Consider the following 20,243-nt stretch of genomic DNA (forward strand, 5'->3'; position numbering starts at 1 on the left):
ACTGACCGAGAGGAGTTTGACAGCCATGTATTCATTTTCCACTGTAATGGCAAGGAGATTTTCCTTCACTATATTAGGGCTAGTTTGGCATTGCTGTGCTTTTAAAAAAAACTGCTTCTGCTGTGCTGCAAAAATAATCAGCTGTGAAAAAAATCAGTTAGGCGTTTGGTAAACTATATTTGAAAAAGTGTTGTGAGCAATCAAAGTGTTTGGTAAATTTTTATTAGAATTGCTTTTAGTGTGTATAATGACAAAAAAGGACATGAATCATGATGAAATTATTTGTTGTTTTCTTATTTCTTTTTCTACTTAAAAAAAAAAAAAACCATTTACGCTACATTTTTTTTCTTTTTTTAATTTACACTTTTTGAGTCAGAATTTTTTCGTCTCTTTTCATCTCTTTTTTTTATTGGGAACCCCTTTTTTGGTTTCCAGATCTCTGCATCTCTTTTTGCTACTCCATTTTCATCTTCTTCTTCTCCTTTCTCCTGTCATCTGCTTCTTCTTCTCCTTTCTCTCTGCACATTTTTTTTTCAAAAAATTTCTCTTCTACTCCTTGTTCTATTTTTCTCCCTCTGCCCAGAGAAGTCGTCCTCCTTGCACGGTCGTCATCGTCGTCTATAAACCAAGCTGTGGAGTCTTCGTCGTCTGTCATCGCTGTCATCGTCGTCTGCCATCAATGCTTGTTTGTCATCGTCGTCGTCTACAGCCCATGATCGGAGGTTGTGGTTGTGGTTGGAGATTGGGTGAGGTTTGTTGCAGACGACGAATAGAAAAAGGGAGGTTGTGGTTGTGGCTGGAGCTTGGGTGGGATTTGTTGCAGACGACGAATAGCAAAAAGGAATGAAGAAGAAAATGAGAGTCTGCAAAATGGGGAAGAAGAGGAGTTTGCGTTGCTTGATTGTATTGGAGGGACAAGGACTGTCTATTTGAAAAATAAGTGAGGGCATTATGGGAAAGTAAAACATTCATTAAAACCACCGGTTAAATTTTTTTTAAAGCAGCTTTTAAAAGCTGGGTTATGCCTGCTTTGGAAAAACAGCGGTCATTGACCGCGATTTAAAAAAAAAGCTGATTTCTGATGTTTACCAAACACCATGGTTGTGCCAAATTTTTATTAAAGCTGCTTTTTAAAAAATTTCAGTGTGGCCAAACGCCACCTAAATCTTGGCCTCACCAAACTGCTCCCAAGACCTACGTAAAATCCCTTTAACAGGCCCGCGGTTAGGGGCCTTGTCCGCCATGAGGACCCCAATGAGGAGCACACCAACGATTACGCCATCGAGCTGATGAGAATCCTCCAATTGGATGACCAGTTGATTAGGTTCGAGTTCCATGCCCAAGGTGAGGAGTAAGAGGGGAAAGAACCAGAGAACTGAAAAAAGACCACAAAAGAAAAAAAGATGAACATGGAGACTAAACCTTTTATGTGTTGGCTTTTGTCTCTTGTGTTGAGAAGGCAACAGCTTTTGATAGGGTCTCTTTAGAGCAAACCGTTTTGAGAGCAAGGAATTCACCATAAAGGAGTGCAAGGAATTCACCAATGGAGCCTCTTTGGAGGCTGATGTTGTGAACGTTCTGAGATCTAGAGCAACTACTATGCCGTCTGTTCATCTTCTACAGTAGAGGAAAAAATCCCAAGTGAAAAATCTGATGGGTTAGCGTAGGATTTGAGATAGGGCTTAGTATTTATACCTCCCACTAAAAAATTCCATGAAATCCCACATTTTAAAAAATCCTACGAAATTAGCAAATTTTTGAATACCATAAGACTTTATGTTAGTTGTTTAAAGTCTTTAATACTACTAGATTTGATAACTCTGTTTTAAAAATCCTAATAGTACCATAAGATTTATTTAGATTATTTAAAAGTCTTGATTAAATACCACATAACTTTTTTATCTCTAAATAATCTTTTAAAATCCTAATTGAATATACCCCTAAAAAGACAGCTGAAACTTGATCAGGAAGTGGAGAAGAAGTAAGGAAGGATATGGACAAGAAAAGGGAGAAGAGCAAGAAAAGAAAAAGGGAGGTGGAGAAACAAAAGCTAAGGGAATAAGGGCAAAAGCAAAAAAGGACAAGGAAAGGAATAAAGAAATCCTTCAGCAGAAAAAACGAAAAAGGGAAATCAGGATGGTTGACTGGAAGGAGACTAAGCAAACAAGGGGAAGGAGATAGAGGAATGGTTTGGTCGGGGGGTATAGAGGAGGAAGGAAGAATGCAAATACCACATAACAGGGTATGAAGATCTCATGTTAACAGAGAGAAAAAAGAAAAAGTCAGTATCTAGTTTCACTCGTTTAGATTAGAATGCTGAAATTTTTTAACGTTTCCGACATAAATCAAAGATGCACGAGAGCTGTTTGTGGATATGCTTCAACCAGATTTCACAACATAATCAGGAGCTACAGCATACATGTCAGACGTAATGAAACGTTGTCTCTTCTCCTTCAAAGTTGTCAAAGTTCGTCTGGCTTTAAACCCAATTACCAAGTATTATCAGCCATCCTCAAATCTTGTGCTGCCCTCTTAGCCATCAACTTTGGGAAGGCTCTTCATGGTTATGTTGTCAAACAAGGCCATCTTTCCTGCCACTCTATCTCTAAAGCACTGCTTAACATGTATGCCAAATGTGCTGCATTGGGTGACTGCAAAACACTTTTTGGTCAAATGGGTTACTCGGATCCTGTCATTTGGAACATTGTCTTATCTGGGTTTTCTGCATCTCGAAATTATGATGCTGAGGTAATGAGGTTGTTTCATGAAATGCGTGTAGATGGGAAGGCTAAACCCACTTCTGTTACCATTGCTATCTTTCTACCTGTGTGTGCTCGGTTAGGGGATTTGCATGCAGGGAAGAGCGTGCACTCTTATGTGATGAAGTCTGGATTGGAAAAAGATGTCCTTGTTGGAAATGCTCTTGTATCAATGTATTCAAAATGTGGGCTAGTTTCTGGTGATGCCTATGCTGTGTTTAATAGCATTACTGACAAAGATGTCGTTTCATGGAATGCAATAATTGCAGGGTTTGCAGAAAATAGTTTCATAAATGATGCATTCAAGTTATTCAGTTGGATGCTCAATGGACCAGTGGAACCAAATTATGCAACTATTGCAAATATTCTGGCCGTTTGTGCTTCTTTAGATAAAGACGTTGCCTACTGCTCTGGGAGAGAGATCCATTGTTATGTGCTGCGCCGGAATGAATTGGCAGCAGATGTTTCGGTGTGCAATGCTTTGGTAAGTTTCTATTTACAACTTGGACGAATGCAAGAAGCAGAATCCTTGTTCCACAGGATGAAATCAAGAGATTTGGTTTCATGGAATGCAATTATTGCAGGATATGCATCAAATGGTGAGTGGTCAAAAGGGTTGGAGTTGTTTGGAAAATTACTCGCTCTGCAGATGATCAGGCCAGATTCTGTAAGTATAGTCAGCATTCTTCCTGCTTGTTCACATTTACAAAACTTGGAGGTGGGGAAAAAGATCCATGGGTACATTCTTCGACATCCTAGCCTATTTGAGGCAACAGCGGTTGGAAATGCCATGGTTAGTTTTTATTCAAAATGCTACAAAATAGAAGCAGCTTTCAAGACTTTTTTGATGATTTTGAGGAGAGATTTGATATCATGGAATACCATGCTAGTTGCCTTTGCAGTGATTGGGCATAGTACAGAGTTCCTCAACCTATTAGATGATATGCTAAGGGACGGCATGAGGCCTGACCATATAACCATCTTGACCATAATACAATTTTGTGCTGCAATTTTGAGAGTAGGAAAGGTTAAAGAAATTCATAGCTACTCAATTAGGGCTGGGTTTTTGCGTGATGATATTGAGCCTACTATTGCAAATGCAATCCTGGATGCATATGCCAAATGTGGTAACATGAAGTATGCATTCAACATTTTTCAGAGTTTATTGGGTAAAAGGAATTTGGTTACTTGCAATACCATGATTTCAGCTTATGTGAATTGTGGGTCGCGCGATGATGCATTTATCATATTTAACAGCATGTCTGAAACAGATCTCACCACTTGGAATCTAATGGTTCGAGCTTATGCTGAAAATGATTGTCCTGCTCAAGCTCTCAACCTGTTCCATGAGTTACAATCTCAAGGAATGAAGCCTGATGCGATGACCATTATGAGCCTCCTTCCTGTATCTGCTCAAATGGCCTCAGTCCACCTGCTGAGGCAGTGTCATGGATATGTGGTGAGAGCTTGTCTTGATGACTTGTGCTTGAAGGGAGCTCTGTTAGATATGTATGCAAAATGTGGTTCCATAGTATGTGCTTATAAGCTCTTTCAGTCAAGCCTGCACAAGGATCTGGTTATGTTTACAGCTATGGTTGGTGGGTTTGCCATGCATGGTAGGGGAGAAGAAGCACTGAAGGTCTTCTTTCATATGCTGGACTTGGGTGTCAAGCCAGATAATGTTATTATTACTGCTGTTTTATCAGCTTGCAGTCATGCTGGCCTGGTGGATGAAGGGTTGAAGATATTTTATTCAATAGAAGAGATTCATGGGGTCAAACCAACAATGGAACAGTATGCTTGTGCGGTGGATCTCCTTGCTAGAGGTGGACGAATTGAGGATGCATTTTCTTTTGTGTCGAGGATGCCTATTGAAGCTAATGCTAACATATGGGGAACACTGCTGGGTGCTTGCAGGACTCATCATGAGGTGGAATTGGGCCGTGTTGTGGCAGATCATCTCTTTGAAATTGAAGCTAATAATATTGGGAACTACGTAGTGATGTCAAATCTATATGCAGCAGAAGCTAGATGGGATGGGGTCATGGAGGTAAGAAGGATGATGAGAACTAGAGACATAAAAAAGCCAGCGGGATGCAGCTGGATAGAGGTGGAGAGGAGGAAGAACCTTTTTATGGCTGGAGACTGGTCCCATCCAGAAAGAAGCATTATCTACAGTACATTAAGTGCATTGGACCAACAAATGAAAGAGCCATTTTAAACAATACTTTGTCAATGCCTAGGTTTCTGAATGCAGAATCTTTCTGTTAGGTTGGCATTTAGATTCAGCATTCTACTTGACTGCTCCATACATGATACTTTTGTTCGGTGGTCAAACCCAATTTGCTATGCCAGTTTCATGCAAGCATATGGGGTGCTTTGCTGCTGCTTCAGAAAAATCTCAAACTTGGATAAGCGTGACTTTCATTTGACCAACGGCCTACTTGAGCCGAGCCGGTCAGCTGGCATCACTTCATATGAACTAAAAACAAGTTAACTTGTGTCATGTGGATGTGAGAGTTCATTGGTTTGTTCCTTGGTGGTAAATCCCACTAAGAGCTTACATGCAGCTCTCACCGAGTCTGGAACATGGGTATGATTCTTACATCTTTCACCTGCGTAGATTCTTTTCACCATTCCAATGGGAGAAGCATAGGGCGTGGCTTGTGTACTAATTCGCCAGTAATTCCCATAATGGCTACATGCTTACAGAAAGAAGACACATGTTTAAGAATTCTTAGGCACGCAGTTAAGGACTATGTCTCTGTTGAACACTACACTAAGGTCAAGTTCGTACTACAGACATGCTCCCTAGCACGGCCGGCCATGGCCGGCGTATGCCTAAGAGCGGAAGGGCGCTTACCCAGCCAATACGTTCTTCAAGGCCCGCTGCCTGCCACCCAGAAAATACTCAACTGGCAAAGAAGACGCCAAACTTTCTTCCCTGAGGTGTTTGAATTCAAATCATCTTCATGTATAATGGATCCTGTAAGGTCAAGAATGAAAACATTCTAAGGATCCTCTATACATGATTCGTGAATCTGCCGACCTAGGAATCCTTGTAGAATATGAAGCCATCTTTTATGAGGCAAATGCTTGGTTGGAGTTTGTTTTGAATTTGTTCGAGTGGCTTCAAACTGGGAATGTCAATACAAAATATGCTTCAAACTGGGAATGTCTCAGCACGCAAGCGAGTTCCCAGAGCCATACTTCTAAGGACAAGCATTGTCCTACTTCCTACTTCTGCAAGGATCATTGCCTCTTATTTGGGCAAAGGTTCCAATTGATGCCAGCAAGGCAGCAGTGTAAACCTATAACCTCCAACATATATTCTTTTAACTACTTGCTGGAAACCAAATATAGGAAATTTGTTATGGAAATCCTGTCTTTCTTGAATCAGGAAAACAAAGAAAAAAGGAAGAAAGAACAGTCCTTCACTTAAGTTGGAATAACAAGATATAATCAATTCAAAGAATACCCATCCAAGCAAGGGGCTTGTAGCTCAAGTGGTTACGAGCATGTACCCTTGCACCCGACGTCATAGGTTCGATTCCTCTCCCCCCCAATATCTTTAACGAATATCCATCCAAGCTCAAGCACCTCCCTAGAATATCAGATCTCTTGTTGAGGACATTTGGCATCTACTACAATTTGTTCCTCAGGTGTTGATCAAGCATATCTTTCTTGAAGCAAATATGACTGTCGATACTCTTGCCAAGAAGTAACATATGTATATTAATTCTTGTATTTGGTTTACTAATTCCCTTTTTGATGTTTTATATAGATTACTGTTTGACTTGTTTGGTTTTCAGATCCTTCGAGGATCTTTGCAATTGTATTTCGTTTTTCACAACCAAAAAAAAAAAGAAAAAAAGAAAAAAAGAATCTCGGATGATGTTTTGCAAATCTCTAAAGAATATTTTTATATGTATGTTCGCACCACTTTGCAAAACCCAAGGGAGGTGTCGTATAGCAGTGTAGCTCGGAAGTCCGAGTGTCGTATCCACAGAGAGCGGTGTAAAGATAGCAGAGCTGAAAAAGAACAATTATGATTGAAAAGTAGATTTATGCAAGATTTGATTTAGAGAAAATTTAATTGATTAAAACACTAAGGCATTGGGGTTCCACTTTTAACATAAGCATGCAACTCTTAATAATTTGATCCACAAAATATTTTCCATTGTAGTTGTTCAAAATAATTAAAGCTCTTTTTAATTTCCTTTAGAAGTATTCTAAGCATAACTTGTACCATTGGCAACAAACTATCAAAAAATAATCTTCATCAAAATTCTATTAATCTTTAGTAATTCTCTTATCTTTTAAAAGCATGAAAGTTTTTACTACACAATGGGAAAAACATGATTGAATCCATGAAATAGATTATCAAACATTCATCAATTAATTAAAAAGAAAACTACAAATTCCATTTGAACAAAAACTACAAATTCACATTAAAGCTTAAGTTTGGATCAAACTAATAACAATTACACACTCATATTAAAAGCTTTCTCCCTAGCCTTAGCTAGGGAGTTAGTTCCCCATAATAAAATAAAACTAAAAACAGAAATTAAAACTTAGAAAGATGGAGAGAAGAGAGAAAGCTCAAGAGTTGTGGAGCTTGGTGTTTTTTTACAATGCCATAGCTCCTCCTATTTATAGGAAAATGTGAGCAATTCTAAATTCATTAAATCCCTCCATTCATGAATTTAATATGTATTCCACTTGCCATCAAACCAATTGCCAATTTGCTTCCATTACTTATTCCATAGTGTTGATGACTCCATTCTCCAAATTCTTCATCTTCTTCAATGCACAACCGTAACCCATCTCTTCATTGTTTCTTCTTTTGGCATGGGTGTGGCACTTCATGCATTCTTTTCAATTCTTTTCTTCTTGGTTGCTCCATCCATTGCTTCTTTTCCTTTCTTTTATGCCTTGGTGTGGCACTAATCTTCATCATTCATTTGGTCATTCCCAATTATAAATTGTTTAATGCCACCAAGTCTCTCTTTGATAATTCCTCAACCTTAAGATAAAATAATGAAATCATCATCAATTATGTAATGGGTATGTAAGCAAGTGCAAAAGTGAAAAACAAACCTAATTAACTAAAATTGTAAGAAAATCAATTACTAACAAATATATTTAGGGATAATAAATGTTATAGTTTATGTGCTCATCAATGTACATCATTTACACATTTTTAATGCAAATCACATTGACAGGACGTATGATTTTTGTGTTGCACTAACATTATAATATATCATAATAAAATTTATAGTCCAATAAATCTAAAAATATATACTTAAACATACATTAGAAAATGAACAATAAAGAATTACTGCAATTGAGACCCCCCCAAATTATGTTTTATTTATAATATGTATATTATTGTTGTATAGTAGACAATATTGAAGATCTATAAGTTATGTAAAATGTTTTTTTTTTCTTTCTTCTTTATGATTAATTTATAACATAATTACATAAATAAACATTTTGATTTATTTTTTTTATTTTTATAATCCTTTCTTTATCAAACAATAAAAATAGTGAATTTCTGAATTAAAAGGGTATAAATGATTTGTTATTGATCATTATTTTTAGTTTTTATTTGGATGGAAAATGGACAAAAAGGCTCTGATGAATTTCAAAATAAAAGTTGCCAGAAGTTGACGAATGTGGTATATCAGGATATGCATGAAGTATGAGTGGCAAGTTGTCAATTTATTTATTTATTTTCAATTTATTGAGTACACGCCACTTTAATTCAGGTGGCATATGTGAAAATTTCCCTCAAAGAAATTATTGAACATCTTTTCCTTGTCGAACAAAGGTTTTGGGTTCAACAAAGCAGAAAGACTCAAACTTCACGTTCCTTACATGGCTTGTGTTTCAAAACAGCAAATCGACTAATTGGATGAATAATGCTTTGAAGAAGAAAAAGAGTGACTGAAGGTTTTTAATTGTTTGGCTCGTATCAAAGTCACAACTACTTAACTAGTCTCAGATGAGTCCACAAATAATATCACTAAATCCTGAAATGCTATCTTTGCAGTGTGAGTTATAATCCAGATTTGTGTGAGCTTGCCTTGTAAGTATCATTGCCATTAGTTGAAGGGCTTCAGTTTTGTGGATCTTGCTGATTTTCTGCAAAAATTGTCCTCGAAGGTTTGCGAAATACATGCAAATACAACCGGCCAAGCCACTCCGGAAGAGAATGAGCAAGTATAAATCAAGTTGGGTTGGTTCTTACAGTAATACTACGTGCTGTACTTCATTTTTGCTGTGATCAAACTGGGATTTTAGCCTTTCCATTCTCAGGGCCTTGAGCATTCCTGAAGTTGAAAAATCCAGCAATTCCTCGTCCTTTGGCAAGTTGTTCCAGCTCTTCAAGTTTTTTCTTCAGCAGCTCAACTTCTCTTGCTAAATCTTCATCTCTTTGTCTCATTGCCTAGAACAATAAACAACGGTTGTACGTGAAATGCAGGGCATGCTGTTATTATCTTCAAAGCAATACATATATTCACAAACAGTTGATTGTGATGTTTTAAAAAATAATTTATTTATTTCATTTAGCAAATATTTATGTATATAATTGTCATGATGTTTTTTTTTTCTTTTATTTGCAAACCTGACAGGGTTACATGAAAATACAGATAGACCTCGGGGGTGTATGTGCAATTTTGAGGTTAATTTGTCATTTGGAGAAATTTTTTTATGACATCAACAATTTTTGGACGGAAACTTAACAGAAGGAATATTGTGAAAACAATTTGAAACCTTAGGGTATGTTAGTGTAATTTTTGAAACCTTGGAGGTTTTGTGAAAACATCACAAACCTCAAGAAGTTCTAGCATAAATATGAAGAGATAACACAACGATTTAGAATGTCAAATAGATAGTTTAAAGTTCAGTTTTTTATATAGTGTGATGCAAGACTTACCCAATGTAAGGCAGCATGAACATAGAGAAAGATTAGTGAAAATTTTGAAAGGTAAACTAAGCAACAAAGATACAATAACTAGATGCAATCATGGCTGTTTCCTTATGCTACAATAGTATGAGTGCGTACCTCTAATTCCTGTCTACGTAGCTCCTCCTTTCTTGCTTCTGATCTTGAGCTTCTTTGCACTTCAAAAATAACTGCAGCCCCTCCAACCTAAAGAGATACAATAATGATTCATAACTTATATAATTAAAAATCTCCTAAACCCTACTTTGGGCAAGGATATCTTCTAAGTTCCTTTCTCTTAAATTGAAAGGGAAGAATAAGAAAGAGCTGGATGAACAATGAAACGTATGGTGTGGTCTATCAGCTGGAGAGAAAGTATTAATCGCATATCATAGTATTAATTCCATAGCAATCCCATGACAAGAACTTGTACATCATGTGGCTTTACAGTGAAACAAAGGTAATCTGAGGTTACTCATCAACTTGTAATACTGTAATGAGCAACATTTGTCTGGTTTTCTGACAAATTATGCTGCTTTAGCATTTGCCAAAAGCAATAGAATTTCAAAATGTAACCCAAAACGTATAGTGTACAACCGAAGCAACTAGTGTGTCACATAGGTGGAGGACAATTGTAACTTTATAAAGACTTATTTGGGACTGCTTCTGAGGAAGCACTTTTTCTTGGTAGCCTATTTTCTAGAAGCAGAGTAATATTTTTCTTTAAAATACAATTACTTCCTGAAAATGCACTTGAAAGTGCTTCGTTAAGGAAGCACCTATCAGGTGCACTTTTAACTATTCTTCTAAAAACGAAGCACTTTTAACTATTTCTCCGAACACTGTCAAAAGGGCTTTTGAGAATCTGAAACTCTTTTAGCACTTCTAAAGGCAATCCCCAATAGATCCTAAATATTGCAATGTAGTACCAGTGCATAAAATTCATGCACTACCGGCAAGTATTTAGTAAAAAAATTATGCACATGAAGCACGCCAAATTGAATTTTATGGGGAAGATTCTTACTTTCTTGAATTGATCTGCATGCATTATGACCCCAGAAAATTAAATAGTGACCAAGTTCAAAATTATTTGGTCAAAGACCATCTAGCCAAATCTAAGGCACTTATAGGCACAGTAGCATGCCCATGCCCATAATACGCGTCAGTACAGCTGGCTCGCTCGTTATGAGCTATTTGGGGTTGCCTATGTTCTGCGCTAAGTTTTCAGAGCATGTGTCATTTAAGATTGCGGAAGGTATCGGGTGAGGCACTGGACTAAAAAAGGTTCTAAAAAAAACTAAATTTTCGTGATCTTTGCAGAAAAAATTAATTTTTTGACTCATTTTAATGATGTTGAGTTGCATGAGGTTGTGCATTTCATGTCCTAAACATCTAATGTTGATAAAAAAATGAAAGGAGGGATGTAACGGTACACAGGTTCAATTGGAGAGGAGTGTTTGATGCCAAATCCTATTATATGGCATTGGTGGGAACCTTGGATCTGAACCGCAGCTTTTGGTTGTTCGGCAGCTTGGTGCACAAAGGCCCTGTGTGATTTTCTTTGTTTTGGACCGCAGCTTTGGGGTGAATTCTAACCTTGGACAACTTAATGAAAAAGGAATAGTCTTCAGTCAAACAGGAGGCAGACTACTAATAGATGTGTCTTTTGGGGAGAAGAAAGTTCGATTTTGGAGATTAAAGATCTGTTTGTGAGGCTTCGTTCTCTTAGGTTACCAGCACTTCAGATTTGTTGTTTGATTACATAATTGAGTTTATTTTTAAGTTTACGTTCATTGATTGTAAACTACTGATATGCCTATGTTTTAACTGTAAGAAATGCAAAAAAAAAATGCTTATCATTTGTAATTCAGTATGCCAGTTACATCTTTATAACATTCTTAGACTAGGGACAAAAATGAGAGTTCATAGTACCGTGAACACAAAGAGCTCCCCGAGAAGATCTGCAGCAGCTTGGACAGCTTTCTCCTCGTTCAGTGGGCGTATTGCAACATCAGTTGCATGACCATAAATCCGTCTTTGCACATTTGTTGTAAATCGATGATTTGCCTGATTTAATATCAAAATGGGAAAAAAAAAATATAATTATGTATAATATAAGTGCATGTAACTAGAGAGAAATTATGTATAAAAAAAACAAGTGTTAACCAAATCAAGAAACTGCTGAACACTAGATGATTTCTATACAAAATGGACATTTATAACTTTTATTTATTTGTGGGTGATTATAGGTTGACTGGTGGGGTGGGAGCTAAAACACAAACTGCATAACCTAAATGAAGAACATAAGAATCAAAGTATGACATGTATCCATCAAAAAGCAGACATTCGATAGGAAGGTGGATGAAACATGAACTAGCGGATAATAACATGAATCAATTACAACATGAACACCACAGACATGTGGTACACATGGTCCAAGAAAGTAGCAGCCAGAAACCATAGATTAAAAGCAACTGTGGACTTGTTATGGAAATAGAACTCTATGCAGAAAATAAACAATGATGGCAACTACTAAAATAATTTAAAGGGGAAACTATCTGGAAGTGCAATTTCCCACTGGCAGTGGAAGAAAAAGTAGAACTTCCACTAGCTATGGAAGAAAAAGCTCAAGAATATAGTCAATATACATACAGAAATTAGAAATGGCTACAGATTGCATGTGAGAAATTCAACAAGTATATGAACCAAATATGATCTTCTGAAAATACAGCATCCATATTCCGAGGGTAACAAACCGTTTTCGAATGGGAATGGCATACTGCAGCATAATCATGATCATTTCTTTTACCCATACAGATCACAAACGACTTTATATACTTAAAAGTTTATCCATTAGTAATAGTAATCAAGAACTTATTGCAGCTTAATGTCGTCTAAAATGCCCCACTCCACATAATTTACTAGACATGCATAATTTATGCAAAATGTAATACTATTTAAACCGGCAAAGCTAGAACCAAGCAACGACACCCAAAACGCCAAAACAAAAACAAACAAAAAAATCAATTTTTAATATACAATTTGAAAATATCAAAGAACTCGCCTCAAAAGTGACCATGGAGATGGCTTAAAATGAAAAATTAATATTTACAGTTGAACACCCAAATGAGCAAAAAAGATGAAAGGCCCGACACCAAGCGAATACGAGAGAAAACCGGGAGAACCCACGCAGGAAAATCAGGTTTAAGGCAAACCCATATAATAAAATAGCTTAAAAACAAAGAGAATGAAAACAGAAAATGCTGGTAAAAGAGAAAAATAGAGAACCTGGGCAATGTTAACGATGAACTGCCTAAATCGCGGGTGCAAGCCAGCCTCTCGCTTGAGCCGATTCGCAATGGGTTTGGAGATGGTTTTGAGGGCAAGGGTTGCTAACTTTACCGCTGGAAGGACCATAACTCTCTGCCTATTTCTGTTTTGGAGTGGTGAATTTGTGTGCTTCGAAGGCTATGGGACTAAGAACTGAGACCAGAGCTTTTGAGTCATGGACTTGTACGGAATGATGGAATTCTAATTTGGAGAGAAAAAAGAAAAATGTCGACGCTGCTTCGTGGGTGACAATTCGTCAGTGGAGCGTCATCACTTCCATTTCTGGACAGGGCTGCGAAGATGCGTGCGAGAGAGTTTTGAGGGGTCAATTTGTAATTTCGACAAGAGTGGTGGTATTTCGGGCTATTCAGGGAAAGACACGATATACAGATACGAAATTGTACACTGCCGTTTTCCCCTGGTGAACTATCACCCGGTTGAGAATTGACCCCCAAATTATTTTATCGGAAAATAAAGACATGAACTACATAATAGCAATCTACCCCCTACCGTCAATTCTTTCTAGGGGTGGGCATTTAAAACCGAAATACCGAAACCGTACCCTAACCGAACCGTACCATACCGATTTCATACCGTTTCATTCGGTACCGATCAATATTCGGTACCGTACCGTACCGTACCAATAGAGTATGGTATGGTAGCGGTATCAAGTATTTGGTACCGATCAATACCGTACCGTACCGAATACTATTCAGATATATAATTTTCTATTGAATATGTTGATGGATATTGCATATGTTGATTAGGATTTGGTTGATTTGGATATTGAATATGTTGATGGATATTGAATATGTTATATTCAATGGATATTGAATATGTTATATTCAATGGATATTGAATATGTTGATTAGGATTTGGTTGATTTGGATAATAAATATGTTGATGGATATTGAATATGTTGATTAGGATTTGGATATTGATAATTGAATATGTTGAATCTTTGAATTTGTAACTTAGGCATCACTTATTTTGGTAAATGAATATGTTGAATATTGAATTGGTTCATTTTTTAGTTGTGTCATTTTTGTACCGAAATGGTACCGATACCGTACCGATACCGACACGGTACGGTATGGTACGGTACCAATTTTGACAAACGATAATCCCATACCGTACCATACCGATTTAAATTTCCGGTATCGGTAGCGGTACGGGCTCAATACCGTACCATACCGTACCGTGCCCACCCCTAATTCTTTCAAAGCTCAATCAAATTTCCGTCAATATTGAAGACAAATTCATAATTTAAGGAAAATAAGAATTATACCCCATTAAAATACTACATAATAGTAAAACAAAAATTTGAAAAATCATAATTGGAGGTGTGGTCGTCAAGATTTTCGAGGGGGAGCAACTGTTGTTGTAGTAGTTGACGAAGTTTCTAGGGGAAAGGGAAGGAAGTGGGGCTGGTGAAGTATTAGAGGAAGTTGGTTGGATTGTAAAAGGGGGAGAATTTGGAGAAGGAGATGTTGAATGCTCTTTAGCTAAGATCAACCCCATTGCGGTTTGACAAATCCCACCAATCGGTGCAACATTATATATTAGACTAGGGGAGTCTTCAGCAGTGTGGAGTCTTCAACAAGACTAGAGGGTTGTGGACCTTCGAAAAGGGGGATCTTCGGTCACAAGGTCATCCTATAGAAGAAGGATGGAAGAAGTAATCGTCAAACTTCGGGTACCAATGTGGTACGTACCGAAGGCTCTCCGTTGCTTAAGTCAGCAAGTGTGGGGTACACAGTAATTTTAACAGAGTAACAATAAAGGTGAAAAGTGTTACCTTTTTACCTGGGCACTATTCCTCTTTTATTTAGAAATGAAAGTGGAAGTTTGCACAAAGTTTGATGTGGGACTTTGTGCAAATCACTGTGGTGGCGACACGTGTCCAAGGCTTAGGTTCTGTAGTTGAGAGCTTCGATAGGAAATTGCCGCATCAAAGGAAGGTATCTCTTCGACAGGCTGGGATCATGATGATGTCATCAGTGTTTTAGGGATTGCCTTGGAAGTGTTTTTTCTTCGGCAGGCAATGGTTCTGTCTATGCGCCAGTCTCCTAGTGCCGAATGTGCTCAACTAATTATGATACAAATAATAGTCCCTCAAGTTGTTGATTAAGGAGTTGCTTCTGGGTTGGGAAATTGTAAAATATCAAGTAATCAAACCGAGTGGTTCTGCATGGCAGATGCCGTAGGCAGTCCCCTAGTCCCCAGTCCCCCAAGTTTGAAAGCCAGAAGTTGCTTCGACGTTGAGGTGATTGGTCATAGTCTGAAGAGCGGACCTGAGATGGATGGTGACAGAATCGGTATGTTTGTTGTCGAAGGATGAGGTCGTGCAGTACCAATTGGCAGGGAAAAATGATCTTGGCATGGGTTATGCGTGAGTTGTGCGTGAGTCCCCTATGCAATCGGTAGGGTTGACATCATGCACAGGTCGCACGCGAATCCCCTACGTGATTGGCAAGGTGCTTGACGATCGATAGGGTTGACATCATGCACGGGTCATGCGCGAGGGTTGACGTCATGTGTGAGTCCCATGCGCGATAGGCATGGTGCTTGCCAATGGGTAGGGTTGATGTCATGCACTGGTCGTGTGCGAGTCCCCTGCACAGTCGGTAGGGTTGACGTCATACATGAGTTGTAAGCGAGTCCCCTGCGCGATCGGCACGGTGCCTATCGATCGGTAGGGTTGACATCATGCACGGGTCATGTGCGAGTCCTGCCACGTGTTTGCATGATCCTGACTAGTTGGAGTCGAGCGAGATTTGTTAAGGTTTCATTGGTGTGGAAATCGAGGCATTTAGTGGGGGATGGCGGCAATTTGTAAGTTGATGTGTTAGTATGGTTGATGCCTATAAAATGGCTTCAAGGGGAAGAAGGAGGAGCACTTAGCATTTTTAGAGTCATTTGGAGAGGGTTTGGAATAGGTGATTTCCGTCGAAACGTTGAGTGAGCAAAAGTGATTTCCGATCAAAGGTTTCACGACAGAGGCAATTTCCAATGGAGCTCAATATGGTGGCAGCGATTTCCGGCAAATTCTGCGGCGGCAATAACAAGGTATTTTCGCTTTGGCACCCTCTTTGAATTGAAATGCACATTTTATGTGAAGTTTTGCGTGAACCTTTGAAATTATGCATGAACATTTGAAGATCATTCCTAGAGTAAAATCTTAAGCATTCCAACTGTTGAGTACCTTGCTTTGATCTTTGGCCTGCCATTTAGTATCGTTCATTTATGTTTGTAGATGTTTGACAATTATGATAAAGAAGTGAACAATTCTTGCGCCTTTGGTGGGGAAGATATGGAAAGTGAGGTGCGTACCATTTCTGAAGGTGTTGGTGATGAAAGCACCGAATCTGAAGGTATTGTGGAGGTTTTGATAGAAGAGGGTAGGGTGGTGGTGGATAGGGTTGGGGTAGAAGAGCAATCGGTAAGCTCTGAGAGTGAAGCTTATAGGGAGATGCAAAGGAATTATGTTACGCTAGAGGCGGTGGCTAATCGAGTTCTTGATATGCCTCATACACCTGAAGTGGGGTCAAGCAACCATGCGAGGCCATCTGGGTCCGGGAATGTGGTGGTAGCTTCTGCACCAGTTGGGGTGGATGTTCTAGTGGGGGTTCCACTATCGAAGAGAAATAAGATAAACTTATATGAGTTGGAAAAGCTCAAAACAGAGTATAGGGTGCCTTCTTAAGTGGGGTTGAAGCTACCAACTTTGACAGATGTAGTGAGGTATCCTCCTGAGGGTTGTGTTATGATTTTCTTAGCAATGTACAAGTATGGGTTAAGGTTGCCGTTACGTCCCTAGGTGTAGATGATTTTGGCAAAGTTGGGTTATGCACCAGGGCAATATAACCCCAACTTTTGGATTGTACTTCATGGGGTGTATATAACCTGGTGGTTGGCAAAGCTGGGAGTGTCGACCTTTGAGCAATTCGTGTACCTGTATTTCGTCTCCAGACAAAATGGTCATTTTGGCTAGGTTCAGGCTAACTGCTGAAAGGCGAAGGAGAGAGGTTACTTCATAGGGCATATGACTTCGTTACAAAGGTCATGGAGGAATCGGTGGTTCCTTGCCTACGACGATTGGGAGTGTTTTTCAAGGAAGACCGTCGACAGACATGTACCTACCCATTTCCAATCTATAAGTCCTTAGTCATAACTTTTTGATTTTGTTGCTTGCATGTGCTTGTATGAATTGTCATCCTGCCGATCGGTATACGTGAACTTAATCATATTCTTGTTTGTTTAGGTTCGATGAAGTGCAATCCTTTGTTGAAGGAGAAGGAAGACGAAGTAGAGTTGTTGAGGTTATCGCTCTTGGCACGGGAGTAGGAATACAGGAACTTGGTGATGCCAAAGCACTTGTTTGAATCAGGTTTATTGCAAGGAAGTAAGTAGTGACATGTCTTTAGTGTTTATTTGCATGACCTCTGTGTCAACTAACCATGTTGTCTTCGGAGTGGTTAGAGTTGTCAAGGGAGCGACAATGGTGGCGTAGTCTCCGAAGATGGCTAAAATAAGTGTTGAGAAGAAACAACAGTGCCTCAAAGAGCCGAGAGAGAAAGACAAAGCGGCCAGGGTCAGTAAGGCCTGAAGAAAAGCAGGCCAAGGCCACCGCTAGCGTCACGGAGGGTATTACCGAAGGGGCTAAAAACCGTGCCGTCGGGAAGCGTGTACGGGGTGATGAGGATAAGCTGGTTTTAGCAGCTTTAGATAAGAAGAGAAAGGGCTTAGAGACTGCTATAAGGGATGTCATGGGTAACAAGCTGGAGCTGCCCCAGTTTGACTTGGAGACCCAGTCGAAACTTTCGCTTGGCATGGAGGAGTTGTTCCTTGAAGATGCCGAAGATATTGACTTTGCTGCGGTTTGGTGGCAAAAGAAGGAGGTGACCTTGGCCATGCATCGTCAGGAGGTGGCCTTGGTGAATGCCTTCCTCACCAGGGTGAAGATTGATGCTGGGGAGGTGACTCATACCAAAGCTACTGTCTGCCGCGCAAATCTCACGGCCTGGAGTTCCGGGCCGATGGGACGTGCGTTAACACGGGGTTTCCTGCTTTTGGGTGCGGTGCGGTTGTGCGCGGGCGTGCCAGCACGGTTTACCGTGCGTTGATGTTTTGATGAGCGTTGGATGAGTGAATGGTATGCCTGTTTGATCTGTCTTCTTGGTCAAACGATTGTAGCCGAGAGAGGAACTGGTCTCGGCTGTTAGGTTCACGGCCTGAACTACAAGGCCGTTGAGTAATGGTGTTGGTGGTGGTTTTTGGGCGGTGCTCCGGCGCGCTGCTCAGGGAGCGACGGTCGTGTGATATATGGGGTGAGTGAGCGAACAAACAGAGATGGTGCTCCGGCGCCTTGAAAATCAAGGTTCGTATGATATATTGATGAATGGATTCTGCTTACAACCTAACACTACTCCTAGGAAAGCAAGTAAAGATATTGAAAGTGCATTACAGAAGAAAATAAGTTGCTCCGTGGGAGGCTTGTTTTGGTGTTTGAACCCTTTGAATGTAGCTTGAGTCTTGTATTTATAGGAAGAGTCCCTGGATGAGCAATCGAGGCTGAATTTACGCATAGTGGAGTCTGATTAGCGCAAGTGGGCAATCCAATCGACATTTGGGATCGTGAAGTATGGTGATGAGACCCCAGAAATCCTGGTGAATCTCGGCCGCCGCGTTTAATCGTGGGTTCTGAACCTCTGGCCGTGGAGACGCATTTATTGCCTGGATAGCTGGTGAACCAACATCTCAAGCTGTCAGAATCTTCGTGAGAATGTCCACGTCTAATCACTCTGATCTTCATCACCAAATCTTGACTTCAGTCACTTCCCACCTTCCCTCATGCATTAAATGCTACTTTGTGGCCAATGGGTTTGCTGCATTAAACAGGCACTACTTCATTAAATGAAGCTTGGGACCCTGCTGTCACGTGATGATTTGCCTTTAATGCCTTGGCCGCAAATTTGTTCGGCCTCGGCCTCAGCCTATGCTTGAGGCCGAGATGATCCTGCCTTAGCATTTCTTTCTTTTATTTTCAAGAAGGCGAAGTACCTTGGCGAAACGCTGCGTTTCAGCCTCTGCAAACAAGTGCCAGGGCCGAGATAAAGGGTTCCCTCGGCCAGCTCGTGGCCGTGATTTATCAGGCACAAACAACTACGGGCTTCTTAGATAATGTGTGGAAGACTGTTCTGTCTTCGGCCAACGTAAGTGCTGAAACTAGTTGTTATTGTTTGCTAACAACAATTCTTTTCTGACAACTGTGCGGTCGTCTACAAGCTTTTGGGAAGATGTATGTGACCCTAGCTACGACAGATAAAGAGGTGGCGTTGGTGAGGCATCAAATGGAGGCCTGCTGTTGCCGAAGCCCAGGTCACAGTTCGTGAAAAGAATGCCTTGCAGCTGAAAACCAATAGGTTTGAAAAGGAGCTGAAGGAGACGAAAAGGAAGTTGGGGGTGGTAGAGGAGGCCTTGGCCAAAGTCGAGTGGATGAAAGTGGAAGAGGTCGCTTATGCTCGTACCTAGGTGGTGGAGGAGCAATTGGGCTGGTAGAAGATTGTGGTGAGGTTCAATCCTACATTGGAGATAAACTTTGACACTAGTGGTGTTCCTCCTCCCATCCCTCATGACAAGGAATGGATGTTTGCTTCCTTATCATCTACTGATACAGTTGTTTCGCCTGGTCATGAAGGGGATGCTGGTGACAAAAGTAAGGGTGATGACAAAGCAAAAGATGCTGAGAAGCTTGTCAAAGAGACCCCGGGCATGGATACCGAAGCCTGAGAGCTGATGTATTCATAGTTTGTATGGATATTTTGCCAACGGTACTCGTAGTTTGTATGGATATTTTGCCCTGCCACAAAGGAGGGTTACCTCGAGCATGGATGACGAAGCAAAATATGCTGAGAAGTTTGGGTGCCAATGGTACTTGTAGTTTGTATGGATATTTTGCCATTCCATAAGGCATGGTTATTTTGGTAATCTATCATAGCTTGTAGTATATTTTAACAAATATTTTGCTAAATGGTAACCGTAAGTGTGTGGGAAGGCATTGGTGTGAGTAGAAATGAGCCAAGGTAAAAAATAAGTGTTGTAGGAATATGAAAATTGAAAATAGGGGGCCGAAGGTAAGATCCTTGGTGTGTTTATTTGTAATAATACTTAAGGTGATCAGCATTCCATGGGTAAGGTAA

The 20,243-nt window shown here is 39.8% G+C and overlaps 2 protein-coding genes across 2 annotated transcripts; one reads left to right on the forward strand and one right to left on the reverse strand.

Annotated features, from left to right (window-relative positions):
* Positions 1 to 2,014: 2,014 nt before the first annotated feature.
* Positions 2,015 to 6,655, forward strand: SLG1 (Tetratricopeptide repeat (TPR)-like superfamily protein). Its single transcript, XM_021973063.2, has one exon. The coding sequence runs from the start codon at positions 2,314 to 2,316 to the stop codon at positions 4,978 to 4,980; it is 2,667 nt and encodes an 888-aa protein (XP_021828755.2). The 5' UTR covers positions 2,015 to 2,313; the 3' UTR covers positions 4,981 to 6,655.
* A 1,827-nt stretch (positions 6,656 to 8,482) lies between these two features.
* On the reverse strand, positions 8,483 to 13,386 carry LOC110769144 (uncharacterized). The gene is made up of 4 exons (XM_088251180.1): positions 13,000 to 13,386; positions 11,644 to 11,778; positions 9,832 to 9,918; positions 8,483 to 9,210 (listed from the first exon to the last, which is right to left on the reverse strand). The coding sequence occupies exons 1-4, from the start codon at positions 13,126 to 13,128 to the stop codon at positions 9,049 to 9,051; spliced, it is 513 nt and encodes a 170-aa protein (XP_088107306.1). The 5' UTR covers positions 13,129 to 13,386; the 3' UTR covers positions 8,483 to 9,048.
* Between the last annotated feature and the right edge of the window lie 6,857 nt (positions 13,387 to 20,243).

The sequence above is a fragment of the Prunus avium genome, chromosome 3 (assembly GCF_965620075.1).
Source record: "Prunus avium chromosome 3, drPruAviu1.hap1.1, whole genome shotgun sequence".
Taxonomy (NCBI): Eukaryota; Viridiplantae; Streptophyta; class Magnoliopsida; order Rosales; family Rosaceae; genus Prunus; species Prunus avium.